This window comes from Callithrix jacchus, chromosome 16 (assembly GCF_049354715.1).
Source record: "Callithrix jacchus isolate 240 chromosome 16, calJac240_pri, whole genome shotgun sequence".
NCBI classification, from domain to species: domain Eukaryota; kingdom Metazoa; phylum Chordata; class Mammalia; order Primates; family Cebidae; genus Callithrix; species Callithrix jacchus.
This window is the reverse complement of record NC_133517.1, coordinates 11,323,941-11,339,762: the sequence shown is the minus strand read 5'-3', so window position 1 is coordinate 11,339,762 and position 15,822 is coordinate 11,323,941. Positions and strand designations below refer to the sequence as shown.

Genomic DNA, 15,822 nt, shown 5'->3' with positions numbered 1-15,822 from the left:
AGAACAAATACTGCATGATTCCATTTATATGAAATGTCCAGAATTAGGTAAATTAATGAAACAGAAAGTAGATCAGAGGTTACCAGAGGCTGGAGGAAACAGGGGAGAGGGTAGACATTGTTTAATAGCCTCAAAGCATTTGTTTGTGATGATGATAAGGTTCTAGAGATGGATGGGAGTGATGGTTACACAACACTGTGAATGGACTTAATGCCACTAAATTGTATACCTAACAATGGCTACAATGCTAACATCTATGTTATGTATATTTCAGCACAAACACCCATAAAAGCATAAAGAATAATTATAAGATCAACATTCATGTAGCCATAAAAAATGTCATATAAGGAACACTGTCAATTGCCTGGAAGTCCCTCCCCTGGGGACTTCCTCTAAGAACCAGCTTCTCTCTAAGAACCACCATCTTCCTGACCTTTTTGGTAATAACTTTGGGGCCTTAAAAATAGTTTAATATTTTATGTATATTAAAAATGTTTTCATATATGTATATGAAAACATTATGATATTTTACCTGCTTTTGACTTTTATATAAATGTAAATATACTCTTATATTTGTATTACTAGCTTATTTAATTCAACGTTATAAAATTATGATTTATTATGAAGTTTATTCATGTTATTGATGTATCTGTATTTCATTCCATTTTATTACTGTTTTATGGCCCAACAGACACCCAATTTTTAAGATGTTACCTATATATCTGAAAAGAATGTGTACTGGCATTTGTTGGATGCAGAATTTTACACGTCTCTGTTAGGCTCTCTATTAGGTCCTTTGTTAATCATATCATTTAAATCTTCTATATGTCTAACCCTTTTTCCCCTTAATTTCCCAATTACCAAGAGAAGTATGTATTTAAAATATCCCTATACTATTATGTATGTGAAACAGACTGTATCTAGTTTTACTTGTACTGATGCTTACTTTTACATTATGTCATTTGAGCCTATATTACTAGTAGCATTAATTTAAAATTATATAATATCTTCGTGATGGGTTAAACCTTTTCACCACACCTACACTTGTTTGAACATTGTATCTTGTTCTTATTCTTTCAGTGGTTACCCTAGAAATTTAAACAAGCATACTAAATCAAGTACGTCCATCCTCCTTGTAGATTATCCAGAGGCTTCACCATACAGTGTTTTACTTAACCACCACCCAACTCGCAGACAGAGGTGTTACTTGTTGTTTCCGGTCTTAACCTTATCTCATGTTATTATGAACAACATTTCAATGCAGCCCATGTCATTTTAGGTGTGTCTGCCTATTTTCCACTCCCCATGATCATCATTCCTTCTTGCATCTCAGCCTTCTCATCCAGAGTCACTTTCTTTCTGCCTGAAGCACATGCTTTAGAATGTCCTTCAGTGAGGGACTAATGGCAAACTCTTAGAATTTTTGTGTCTATGTTTGAAAATATCTTCAGTTTGGCCTCATTCTGGAAATATATTTTCCTTGGCTAGACAATTTTAGGTTATTTTTATCATTTTTCGGCATCTTAAAGATATTACTCCCTTTCCTGGTTTTCTTTGTAGAGTGTGTACATTCTGCTTCTTTGAAGGTAACTAGCTTTTCTCTCAGGCGGTTTGTTAAACATTCTGTATGTTTTTGATATTCAATAATTTGACTGCATTGGCTCTGGCTGTGGGTTTTTTAGATTGAATCCAGTTTGAAATTTATTGATCTTGTGGAAATTGAGGAATCTGTGAAATGATGTATTTCAACATTTCTGGAAACTTCTCCATTATACATATCATTTATTTATCTTTCTCTGCTATATTCTAGAAAATTCCTAGATCACATTCTAGTTAACAAATTTTCTTTTTAACTGAGCCTCATTTGCATTAAACACATAAATCTAGATTTAAATTTTAAGCATTCTATTCTTTTAATTTTCATATAGCCTGTTTTGTTGGGGTTTTTTTCAATATGCTAGATTAATTTCATAGTTTTTTCTGCAGTTGATATTTTTAGACCTGTTGAAGTAGATGTTTTTATAATTCATATTGACATTTCCAATATCCAAAGGCTGTGTCTGCTATGTTATTTCTGCTGCTACTCATGAATGCTTTTTTTTTTTTAAATTTAAGTCTTAGCTTTGTTTTTACCGTGTACTGTTGTTCCTTTTCCTTGGCAAATGATTTGTGGGAACTCTTTAACACTGAACAACCTCAAAGGCACATTCTCTACTGGACCTTCCTCTACCCAGCTTTTGCCTAATCTCAGCCCTCCTCCCTGTCAGGCTCAATCAACACATCTTTTCCAGCTGTTATCAATTACAATACAGCTTTTGTACCTCCTGGTGGGCCACACACCCTTGAGAAGTGGACTTCTGCGGGCACTTTCTGAGCTTTGCCACTGCTTGGTCCTCCAGCTTTTGTCTCTGTCAGTGGCTTTTGCAGGCCACACTGTGTACCTGGGGGTTTGCAGGTGTTCACTCCTTCCTGCTTTCACTGAAATTGGAGACTATACATTTTCCATTCTCTTTGTTTTAATTTGAATAAGAACAAAAGGGGAAAGTTCTTTTGTCTGCCATCATCATGTTCATACTGGAAACAAAATCCAGTCTTTTATAAAAGGCAAAATGCTTAAAAAAATAACTTACATTAGTTGTACTGACTTAGGAGGAAAAATGGAGAGGGCTTTTGAGAAGCAACAGGGAAAGGTAAGGAGATTTTTATGTATCAGAAAAAAAGATGTCTGTGAGTCCCAGAGCAGCAGAATCCCCTGAGCTCTGTTGTCTTCAAGTAAGGAGAGACCTGGAGGAGACAGAGGACATGCACCCTTCCTCTTAGGGGAGGGTTGCAGAGCAGCCTAGAAAGGAGTGCCCCCAGGCGCTTGCGTTCTCAGCCTTGCCCAAGAGCCTAGCACTGTGTGAGTGGTCCAGAGGGAAAACAGACTGCCGCAGGGATAATGATATAGTCTTGGAGGAAAAGATTTTTCTCTCCAACAGAGCATAAGCTTCCAGGATTCTGTTGCCCTTCAGAAAGGAGAATGTGCCTCAATTATGCTTGAAAATGAGGTGCATGCCTGTAACCGCAGCTACTTGAGAGGCTGAGGCAGGAGAATCACTTGAATCTGGGAGGTGGAGGTTACAATTATGCTGAGATCGCACCACTGCACTCCAACCTGGGCAACAAGAGCGAAACCGAAACTCCATCTCAAAAAGAAAAGAATTTTCTACCGATCTGTGTGATAGAGATTTGGAGATGAACGTTAAGCTGACATACAGAAAACAAAAGAAGGAACATTTGTCACACTTCTGAGTGTGAACTGAGATACACGACCACTATGTAAAATACTAAGAGGAGAAGGACACGGTAATATGGAAACAGAGGATGGGGAAGCCTTAGTTTTGACTGATGCAAAGAACATCAAGCATGGTCTCAGAAAATGAATAGGAATTCTCCAGGCAAAGAGGGAAAGCCCTTCCAAGGAAAGAAACCAAAATGGGCCAAGGCCTGGGGAATGGTGTGTTTGCAAAGTTTCAATCAACTGATGTGGATAAGCTTGCAAATATTAATGCTGACCCTATAATCAAGAAATTGATATGTTTATAAGCTTAGTAATCAATTTAATTCATACTCTCCAGTCGTCCTTATAGATACATGGAAACAGAGGCCCAAGAAGTTGATGTTACATTCCTAGGACTTCACACTCTTTGTGGTAGAGAATCAAGATTAATTTCGGAACCCAGGGGTCTTTTTCTAGTACTATTCAACTGCCTAAATGAATGAAATGAAACCTCCATTTAAAAAACATTAGCTAACCTGGATGTGGAGGAGGACCTACTTTGCAGCTTCTAAAAGTAACTTAAAATATAATTGTTCAAAAATATTATCAGTCCTGATGACTGCAGGATAAATCTAACTGTGGTGGGCTTTCTGGAGAGCCTCTCTCCTTTTCAAGGAACAATTAGCTTCGTTGTCCAAGATAGTATTTTACCTACAGCAACTAAGAAGCTACATTATCCTTTGCTAGAACAAACGCATAACTTAAATCTGCTTGCAAGTTTATATGAAAACACATTAGCACCTGAAGGCCATCCATATCATCATTGCAGCATTACAGTAACTTGCTGATTAAAACAGAGGATGCAGCCATCATATAAAAGGGTTCTTCCCTCTATCTTGCCTTTAACCCAGATACGGGCAAACCCATGAAGAAACAGGGGGTGTGCAAGACATCTGTAGTGCTCCGTGAAATGGGCCACATTCTGTTTTCTGGTCGTTGTTTTTGTACTTGTCTCCCATTCACCAGGATTTTTTAAAGGATATGCATGTCAGGTTTATGGATGAGGGTTTTACATCATTGTCTCCACAAGAAAAAATGAATGACATGTCCAAAATGCCTCTTTTCTCCCAATCTTTAATAATCTATTTGCTGCCTTTGTGTTATGTACCCAGCCAATAACTTTTTCTTTCTCTGAAAACCTGGAAATAAATATAGCTTCTCTGTTATTTTTCCAGTTTTCAGGGAACAGCTATTACATAAGGGGTTTAGACTGAGACAGTCCCACAATCTGGACAACGTCTAAGAAATAAGCACTATAAGGATAAAATAAACAAGAATCAACACAAAATGAATCCAACTGGTATTAACATCACCCCCCGCCAACCCCACAACAGAAGAATTATATATGTGCTGCTGGATAGAATGGGAAATAGACAACTCCAATCTGAACTGTGACAGGGTGGGGAGAAAGGGGCAGGATTGTGTTTGGAATGAAACTGTATTGTTGCAGCAAAGTTTGTAAAAATAGAGGCACTGAGTGTAATTATTTGTGAATACTTACTCGGCACAAATGTAAACTGAATTGAGAATCATTTAATATTTCTATGTCTAAAAAGGTGTATTGTGTGGCAAGACAAGAATGATTCATGTATTTAATAGACACAGAGCACTGACTATAAGCAGGCAGTATGCCAAGAACTGAGTATACAAAGCCGAGAACAAGATCTCTCCCTCCATAGCGCCTGCGAGTTTGCAGGGCACCTCTGCACTGTTTGCAGCATGCACATGATTCACTCAGGTCCCCACTAGAATGTCGGCTCCTCAGAGGGCAGGGGAAATGACTGGGATGTTTGCCAGTTTATTCCCAGTGCCGCAGTCTGTGTCTGGCACACAGGAGATGCCTCACAAGCTTCTGCTTAGTAAATGAGTGTGTTTGTTCAGTATCTGCTTTAATGGTGTGGGGCACCATTAAATAAATGTCATCAAGGGCAAGAGGTGATTCTCCAAGCTTCTGCGCAGCCTGGAGTGGTCCCCCTTATCCTTAGGGGATACATTTCAAAACCCCTGGTGAATATCTAAACTCATGGATGGTATTGTACCCTATTCATACTGTGCACAAATTTGTTTTTCCCTCTTTACAACTTCACGGATACTTGTTCTTACTATAGGTCTTAGCATACAACTTATTTTCTTTCCTTATTAAGACAAGAACTTTCACCTTTTCACTTAAATGAAGCACTTTTCGGCTTATCTTTGGCATATCTGAATTGCTGGCATCACTGCTCTTGTTTTGGGGGTTACTATTAGGTAAAATAAGGGTGACAAACCCAAGCACTGAAATACTAGGACAGTTGATCTGATAACCAAGACAGCTGCTAAGAGACGCATGGATACTCGGGACAAAGAGAACACATCCTGGACAGGACAGAGCAGGATGGCATGAGATTTCACCACACTGCTTAGAATGGTATGCAACTGAAAATGTATGAATTGTTTATTTCCGACATTTCCCATTTAATATTTTCAGATTGTGGTTGACCTCTGGTAACTGAAACCTCAGAAAGCAAAACCACCAATAAGGGGGAACGATTGTACTTATTTTTCTTTCCCCCAATATGGTCTACTGGCCACTTTAGACAAAAAAAAAGCTGTTTTTAACTTCAAATCACTAAAGCTGTATTCTTGATGTATTTTCATCCTCAGATGTAAAAGTCTCCCATTTCTAAGGAGTGGACTAGTTCCTGGTCATGAGTTGGTAAAAGGGAAACCATTATAAGAACAGCATCTACTTATTGAACATTATGTATTAATAATGATCTGCCAAGCCAGATTTAAGTACTACACACACACACACACACACACACACACACACACACACACTGCTTTTCCTAGTTGTAAAATGTGCCCACTACTGGATATTTATAAGATAATTTTAGGTAGTGTATAGACTAACCTAAATTTTTTGTTAGACATAGATTTATTTTAATGTCTTTTAGGAAAAGAATGTAATAACATATTAAGTCAGTGATTTCATGGATATTATGAAAATGGTTTAGGATGAGGCCAAACTCTCTTCACCTCTAAATAAACTGATTGATACACAGTTTAGAGAAGAAAATATCAAGCATATACTAGTACAGGTGCTATTGCAGATGACGAAAATCATGAAGGTGGTATGTGAGATTTACCTCCTTGGCCTCTCTGCCTGATTTCACGGGATACTAAAAACACGCAGGGAAGGCAGGAAGGCCAAGGTCACGGTGTGGGCATGCATGGGTTCTGGAGTCAGGCTTTTGGAGTCACGTCCTGACTCTCCTGCTCATTCTAAGCTTGGGCAGGTCACTTGACTTTTCCATGTGTTGGTTTCCTCATCTGTGAAATGTGGGTGATGATAGTATCTACCCAACAGGGGCAAAAGAGAGATTCAAATACGGTGACTCTGATATTGAAAGCCATATCCTGACCTCTCCAGGGCTGGCAAATGAGTGTTAGCTCATGTGCCAAATTAATGGAGTGGAAGAAGGTGCCTGTGGCACTGAGTTGAAAAGTATTTGAGGCTTCGTGGGGAAAAGTGACGGATGGATGTGAGATGTCTGCCCCGCACTCTGCTGCTATCTTCCTGCAGGTCCCAGTCACCAGCTCAAAGATCAAGCTGCACGTGGACCCACAGGATGTGCAGTGGAAACACACGGTTACCCAGTCGGTTGAGTTCTTTCTACATTTTCTTACTGATATCACCACTAATTCTGAGAGAGACATCCCATTATCTAAGAATAAAACTTCCACTTTAAAATTAACATAGGTGGCATGAAAGTGTTTTTCATACATCAAATGTTATTAGGTTCCTCTTCAGTTATTTTCTACAAAGGCTACTTATTTAAACATTTCAGTAAACTTAGCAGTAGTGAGATTTTCTGAAAGAAAAAGGAAAAGAAAGAAGGAAGGGGAAGGAGGGGAAGAAAGAGGAGGAGGGGAAATAAAAGGAGAAGGAAGAGGAAGAGGAGGAGATGAGCAGCAGCAGCATGGGTACCCCAGATACCAAGGGCTGATCTTGGTCAGCCATTGGCCAAGGCTCCCAATGCATCCTCCCAACTTTGGAAGTTCTCAGAAACAATGAGTGTGTCCAGCACAAACTGACCCTCCTCAGGTGTTTGCTTCAGCTCAAGCAAAAGACAAATGCACAATCACAATCAGATCAATAGCCTTTTGAAGCATATTGGAACGACAGGCCCAAGTGGGCCCTTTCAGGACATGCCTGACCCAGTCTGTCCTCCTGCACTGTGGCTACTTTCTGCGAGCAACTCCCGCTGGGTCTTGCCATCATCTTGGTACTCATCTAGCCATCTGCCATGGAGAGAAGAAGATAGTTAACATGAGAGAGCACTGAAAGAAGCCTCATTAGTTAGAAAGGAAAAAAAAAAGGTATGTAAAGAATTTAAAGAGGCCTTTAGAGAGATTGGAATTTTTTAATAGCATTTAAGATTGTAAGTCACACCAGATTCCTTTTAGCAGTCCAGCTTTGGTAAGCCTTTGTCCTACACTCAAGTTGCAAGGTTCACTGGTTCACTCTAAAATTCTGGCTTTTACAAAAGTCCTCTGGTAACATCACAAACATTCTAATGTAGTCAAAATTTCTCAGTTGGAGTTTCCTTAGTGGTAGCTGTTATTTCTCTCCTGTCATGTGACTGGCAGGTATACACAGTGGCTAAACCCTCGGTCTCTAGGACAGCACTCTTCAAGAGAAATAGAATATGAACCGCATATGGAAAGAAGTGAAAAGAAGGTAAAATTAATATTTTTAATTTTCATAAATTCCAAAGATGATTGTTTCAACATGTAATCAGTATAAAAATTATATCACATTCTTTTTTATTCCACATTCTTGAACTCTGGATTGTATCTTATACCTACATTGGAATAGCCCACAGTTCAGTACACATACGTGGCTTGTGGCTCCCATGTGAGACAGTACAGTTCTACAGTCAAATGTATTTTGATCTGAGTCCTGACTCCACCAATTATTAATATATTCTGTAAAAAACCCATCTTTATATTTCAAAGATAATTTCCTTGTCTTTGAAATATCACAGAGTCTACCAGAGGCTTGCTGTGGCATCAGATGAGTTTATGTGTGCAGTTCTGGCTTTACTGTGAAGCCTGTTCCTTGGAAAGCATTCAGTAAATGCTGGTGATGGGTATTCTTCTGATTTTCTCTCCAGCAATACAACAGATGGGTGTGGAAATTTTACCAACTCCCACAACACAAAATATAACCCCTCTATATCTTGGTTATTTTGAAACTCCACAAATAAAGTTATAAATAACTCTTTCTCAGAGACCTTCCTTTTCCTACAATTAGAAGGGGACTTGCACTTAAGAAGCTGATAAACTATACTGGGGAACACAGCAACGTTTATGTCATCTAACACTCCAAAATCTAAGTAGAACTTTCTGACAAAACAATTTTATAGCAAATTTGGTATCTTGTGCAGGGAATTCTTCAGTAGAAGATAATTCACAAAATCATAGTGATATCATAGAAACAATGGATTGATAGACACTAAATTAAAACTTTCCAGAAGGCCAAAAAACCTAGAGCCCCTGCTCTCTGACTAATGGATCTGAGGTGTGCACACCATTAATCTCATTAGGTCACAGTTTTCTCGTCTGTCAAACAAACCATGAGACTAAATGGTTTCTTCCACTTCTGATGGAATAGTAAGAAAACGTTTTTCTTACTTATTTAAACCTGAGTCCTCAGAGAGAAAAAGCAAAAAAACAGGTAATATTACTATAGTTAAGTTAGTGACAGCAGTGCAATGATATACTATAGATGCATATTCCATATGAGAGTATAATACAATAAAACATCTTAAATATTTTCACTTGCACCTTTTTTCTATAAATCCAATTTTTAAGGTTTGCAATTATTCTAAAATGTAGAAAGAAGTCACTTCCATCTTTTTTTTTTTTTTTAGAATAAAGCGCTGTTTATTTATTTATTTATTTATTTTAGAGAGGGAAGGAGGAAGGGAGGGAGGAAGGAACGGAGGAAGGGTGGGGAGGGAGGGAGGGAGGGAAGGGAAGGAAGGAATTCAAGCAATGAGAGAGACATTGCCAACCTGGATATAGAGGTTTACAAGTTGATTTCTTTTTTTGAGAGAAGGAAAGAAAAAAAAATGAGTAAAGGAGAGAAAGAAAGAGGAAGAGAGAGAGGGAGGGTGAACGGAAATATTGCTTTATTCTGAAAAAAAATGGGTATTAATAATGGCCAATCAATATTTCATTTAAACCTATGAGTAGGTGTAATGTGGTATAGACAAGAATGTATATTTTGTGTATTTAAAGTGGAGAGCTCTATAAATATTTATTAAGTTTACTTGTTCCAGATCTGAGTTCGAGTCCTTGATACCCTTATTAATTTTCTGTCTCATTGAATCTAAGTCTCTATGTATCTGGGTGTTAGGATCGTTAGCTCTTGTTGTTGTATTGATCCTTTTACCATTATATCTTTGTTGCTTTAAAATCTATTTTATCCGCTAAGAGAATTGCAACTCCTGCTTTTATTTATTTATTTATTTATTTATTTATTTATTTATTTTTGCTCTCCATTTGGTTGGTAAATCTTTCTCCATTCCTTTGTTTTGAGTAATTGTGTATCTTTGCATGTGAAACAGGTCTGGATGTAACATGCCGTTGGGTTTTGGCTGTGTCTTTTGATTGGGGGATTTAGTCGATTTAAATTTAGGGTTACTGCCATTTGATGTTAACTGGCTGTTTGATCCATTCATTGATGTAAATTCTTCTTTATGTTGGTGCTCTTTACTTTTTGGTATATTTTTAAAAAGGCTAATACTGGTTGTTTCTTTCTGTGTTTAATGCTTCTTTCAGAAGCTCTTGTAAAGCAGGCCTGGTGGTAATAAAATCTCTGAGTACTTGCTTGTTCATAAAAGATTTTATTTTTCCTTCAGTTGTGAAGCTTAGTTTGGCTGGATATGAAATTCTGGGCTGAAGGTTCTGTTCTTTGAGGATGTTGAGTATTGGCCCCCACTCTCTTCTGGCTTGTAGAGTTTCTGCTGAGAGATCTGCTGTAAGTCTGATAGGCTTGCCTTTGTGGGTAACCTGACCTTTCTCTCTGGCTGCCCTTAGTATTTTCTCCTTCGTTTCAACCCTGGTGAATCTAACGATTATGTGCCTTGGGGTTGCTCTTCTTGAGGAATATCTTTGTGGTGTTCTCTGTATTACCTGGGGTTGAATATTGACCTGCTTTGCTAATTCAGGAAAATTTTCCTGAATCATATCCTGAAAGGTATTTTCCATCTTGGATTCATTCTCTCCATCGCATTCAGGTACACCTATCAAACGTAAATTAGGTCTTTTCACATAGTCTCACATTTCTTGGAGACTTTGCTCATTCCTTTTTATCCTTTTATCTCAAATCTTGTCTTCTTGTTTTCTTTCATTAAGTTGGACTTTGACCTCTGTTATCCTTTCTTCTGCTTGAACAATTCGAGTGTTTAAACCTGTGCATACTTCTCGGAGTTCCTGTATTGTATTCTTCAGTTCCATTAATTCACTTATATTCCTCTCTAAGTTGTCTATTCTCAATAGGATTTCATCAAACCTTTTTTTAAAGTTCCTAGTTTCTTTACATTGGGCTACAACATGTTCTTTCAACTCACCGAAGTTTGTTATTATCCATTCCCTGAAGCGTGATTCTGTCATTGGGATGCGCTCATTCTCCATCAAGCCTTGTTCCATTGTTGATGTGGAACTGTGATCATCTTTAGAGGGAGAGGCGTTCTGATTTTGAGTATTCTCAGCCTTTTTACGCTGGTTTCTTCCCATCATTGTAAATTTATCCTCCTGTCGTCTTTGAAATTACCAACTTTCAGATTAGGTCTCTTGATTGGACGTCCAAGTTGTTAGTTCTCAGGGCCAGAACGGCGGCGTTAAAACTGATGGTGCTTTTCTGCCCAGGATTCTCCTGTCTGGCTTCCTTCTTGTGTCCGTAATGGGCAACTCTGCTTTCCCCGGGCTCCAAACCTCAGTCAGCAGAGGAGCCGGCCCTGTTTATTCTGCTCCGAGAGCTGCCTCGCTGAGGTGCCTGCGAAGCCACTGCGCCAGCTACAAGAGTCACCTGGTGACCCGTGTGGTTCCTCCACTGGGGATCTTCTGCTCTGTGAGCAACGAGAATTTGTCTGAAAGTGTGGTGTCCTCTATTTCTCTGCACTTTGACTGAGAGCTGCAATCCCGAGCTGTTATCAATTGGCCATCTTGGATCGTTCATCACTTCGATCTTAATTTCTATTCCTTTGCATTGCCAGGAAAACTAATTTCGGCTTGGAAGGAAATGGGACCATTATTACCTGCCCTGGATGACTCTGACTTTGCTGAATATGACACATTTAGAAAAATAATAATCTTACATTTATTCCTTATGTTATTTCATAAGTAGCATCACATTTAGAGCAATAAACTATACAGTAAAATATTAAACACAGCTTCGTATGTTTCCAAATATCTAGATGTGATATAAAACCAAATGTTGTGTAATACTGGCCAGTATGGTAGTCACTAACCATCTGTGTCCACACTTGAAATGTAGCTAATATGACCAAGCAGCTATATTTTTTATTTGACTTGATTTTGATTAATTTAAACTTAATTAGCCATATGTGACTAGTGGCTACCGAGTTGGACTGTGCAGATACAATGTTTTAAAAAGTAAAACTTAGTTATTTAAGAGTTCTAAATACTAGACACATGATCTAGAAATAAAGGTGTTTTTTTCTCCCTTCATTTGCATGTGTAATATCATGTCAAAAATTTTCTTTAAAATTGCTTCTATGACAATGACATTTACCATCATGGATCCTCTAATTGCAGGACACTATTGTAGGTGCTTCATATACATTGTCTGAAATCCTCAAACAACCTTTCAAAATGGGTGCCATTACTGCCATTTTATGTAAGAGTAAATTGAGGCTCCCAGAGCTAGTAAGTAATGCAGCTGCAATCCAAATCTCATGTTAAAAAGCTTCAATCTTTGCCCCTTCTATTCTTTATTTACTAACACGTCTTGCAAAAATAAAGATACAAGGTCTCTTCCTAGAGCTTGAATTTCACAAAACAGCAATAACTACTACCACATACACTTTATGTGAATGTGCATTGAGGAAAAAACCAGACAGATGATGAGAGAAGTGCTACACATTTTGTTCATACAAAATGCAACTTTTAATTAAGTTTTTAAAGAATGAGTATTTCCTAGAAGTGAAACTATGGCAAGGTAAAATCCAGTCAGTCAACCAATGTGCTTCTCTGCATGTCTGAAGAGTGTCCCTCAGTTTGGGAATAGCGTTGCTGAGCCACCTGCTAAACACAGAGCACACGCAGCTCTCCAGCTTCATGTAGCCCTACATCCCTCTACCTCGCTGAAGATCAAGTGGAAGTTCTTTGAAGACAGGGACTCTACTCTTTTATCTCAAAATCTCTAGGACTTGGTTAGTACGTAACACCTAGCAGGCATGCGATATTTTTGCATAAACAAATGGATGAATAAATTAATATACACAATGCATGAGTTCTCTGGAATCAAGGAACCTGCAATCACATGGACATAGCACCTTGACACCTTGGTCTTCACAGCATATATAAGCCTCTATCATGGCCCTCATGTAGTTAACATTTCCAGGTTCTCATGTGGGGACCACAGATCCTTGCCGACAGAAACTGGATTGGCTTATTGCTGGATCTCCATTATCTACCCCACTTCTTGATATGATGGGTGGTCAATTACTATTTATATAATGACTGATCAAATGGATCAACATATTCTGTAGGTTGATTAATAATGTAGGGAACTTAACTGTGTAATTTCTATTTTCAATGAATTTTGTTTTAACGTGCATTCAATATTCTACTTACTATAACTCTATAAAGTAGATAGAGAAGTTTTATCATTCTCATAAAACTTTGAAAACTGAGAATTATGAGTTTAAGTAATTCACTTATGACCACACAGCCAAGGAATTACAGTTACCCTTGCAACTTCAGACTCCCATTATATTATAGCCTCGCCAAATTAGTACAATGCATTGGAGTTCACAGTTCACATATATAACATCATTTCAGTTTAAATGATTCAAATGAACTAGGAGAAGCAGGTATTATTGCCATCTTCCATATGAGAATGTTGAACCTCAGAGCAGAGTGGTATCCAAGTTCACAGTACTAGCAGGGAGCTTATCACGTTTTTTAGAAACAGAAAGAAGAACCTGTTTTCTAAGTCCTAATCCAGTTTCTTTCCATTTCAGCATACTTGTTTCAGAAGAGAAAAATGTTAGAGATTACAAAAGAAGACAGAATGACCAGTGCTCATAAAGGACAGCTCTCCTGAGGACGGGCCTTCCACTCTGGTTTTCAGGAAGGGAATGATGCTGTCCAACAGCTGGGAGGGGGCATGCTGGAGGACACAGTTGGAATAAATTGGACAAAGGAAGCATAATTTTGCATAACAACGCGTTGAGTAACAGCACACCTGTTGCATGGAAACAGCACCTCTTCACTGCTGTCTTCATCTTCAGACTTAACAACAATACTCCCAAGAAACCATCCATTACCTGTGTGAGTTGACAAAGGAGATTTATTTAACTCTTTAGCATAAAAATACCAGCATTGTGATTTTATTCATATATCATCCAAATGTTCCTTTTTAAGTACACGTGTCAGGGTACAAAAATATGCATATACAAATTATAGCAGTAGAGAAATGAAAGTGTGAGTGAGCAACCTAATTACTCAGAGTCCTAGAAGCAGAGGAAAAGAGAAGATAGAGACCCAAACTTTCTATAAAACTCTAAAAAAATTATTTAAAATCACATGAGCCAAGAATAAGGAGAGAAGTAAATTCACATAAATGCATTTCAGTTATGATAAGTCATAGAAGATTGATAGGTTTAAAAATAATGGAAAGTCACAATCAATCATCATTCTTAATAGTGAAAATTTAGAAGTTGTCATTGATTACTGCACTTGTCAATACAATTAAAGAAAAATGAAAGTAAGGAAAGAAGGTAGAGAGAGCGAAGAAGGAAGGAAGGAGAGGAGATAAGAAAGAAAGGAAAAGGAAAAGTGATAGATGTAGAAAAAAGAAACAGAACTTTCATTATTTACAGAAGACATGACTTAATTAAAACCCCAAAAAACTACAGAATGTAAAATTAAGAGTGATGAGAAAATTTTTTAGAAATATAATTAATACATAAAATTCCAGTGTATTTCTATTAGCCAGAGAGGAAAGATTAAAAAGCATAATTCAATGAAAGTCACAATGTTGAATTGCTGTAAAATTTAAGAATTTAAGAGCAAATTTAAAAGCAGATGTAGTATAATTTATAGAAAAAAATCATCTAAATGTAGAAAATGACAGCAAAAAAAAAGAAAAATCCATAAATAAATGAAGAGCTATCTCATATTGGTAAGTAGGACGATATAAAGATGTCAGTTCCTCATAAACTAATTTAAGACTGCAATGTAATTAAATCAAATTCACCATAGTGTTTTACATGAAAATCCAAAAGCTGGTAATAAAATTCATGTGGATGATAAAGGCCTAATAATATCACAGGCACTTCTGATCTTGAGAAGGGAGGGGAATCACCCTACCGGTTATCAACATTTATTGTAAATCTGTACCAATCAAGGCAATATGGAATTGGGCTGGCATAGATAAATTGACTATGGAACAGAAAAGCAATTCAGAATTAACATTTCCCATTCATACAAACTTGATATAGGGCGCTCTGCTCTGCACATTAGTGTGGAACCATAACAAAAACTGCAAGCTGAAACTAGGTAAGCCATCTTAATAATCAACAGGGAAAAATTATGACTGCTTGATGATCTTTAAACATTTTTCCAAAACATCAAAAAGCCTTTACCGTGAATTTAAAATGGTTACAAAAATGAAAAGTAGTAAGACTACCATGTAATGTACTATAATTTAAAACATTAGAAACATTGAAAATTAAAAGGTTTTATTTCTTTTTAATAAAAAATCTCAGGAATTGTTTGGTGCTTGCCTTCTTTTTCTCATTACATAATTTATAATACAGAGCAAGCATCTTTTGCCTCTAAGTGCATTATTAAACTCCTAAATTTGGACAGCTTACAACATAGTTTTTGTGTTTTCAATGTCATAAAATATCTCAGAATTCCTTTAAGCGAAGTTTTTATTGATATCCTCATCATTTTTGTCACCACCACCTTCCTCATCTATGGACATCAATTCCCCTCACTAATTTCCTCTGGCTGAGAATCTAAAGTCTCTTAAATGGTGGCAGTGTCAACACTTTCATGGTGATAAATTTCATCTATAACCCCATTTATGCTAGATTTGAACCTCACTTCCAGCATTGCTACTTTTCCTTTCTTTGAGGCCCTTTCATCTTTCAATTATATATTGTTATAAACTGTCACATGGATTCATTATTGGTAAACAAGGAAGCAACACAACAATGAGCTTTGCTGTCTGTGCATTAACTGATAACAAGTACACC

At 37.4% G+C, this 15,822-nt stretch overlaps 1 protein-coding gene across 3 annotated transcripts in view; it reads right to left on the bottom strand.

Annotated features, from left to right (window-relative positions):
• Window positions 1-664: 664 nt before the first annotated feature.
• The window catches only part of RP1 (RP1 axonemal microtubule associated), a 327,943-nt gene continuing 312,785 nt past the window's right edge, over window positions 665-15,822 (bottom strand). For 2 of the 3 annotated variants that reach the window (XM_078353550.1, XM_078353551.1), the window contains exon 30: window positions 10,711-13,884. In XM_078353550.1, the coding sequence (XP_078209676.1) occupies window positions 13,685-13,884 (200 nt within the window). In that variant the 3' untranslated portion in view covers window positions 10,711-13,684. Of the gene's footprint in view, window positions 7,604-10,710; window positions 13,885-15,822 lie in introns of those variants that run through there. The other variant, XM_035277479.3, reaches the window with a different exon arrangement.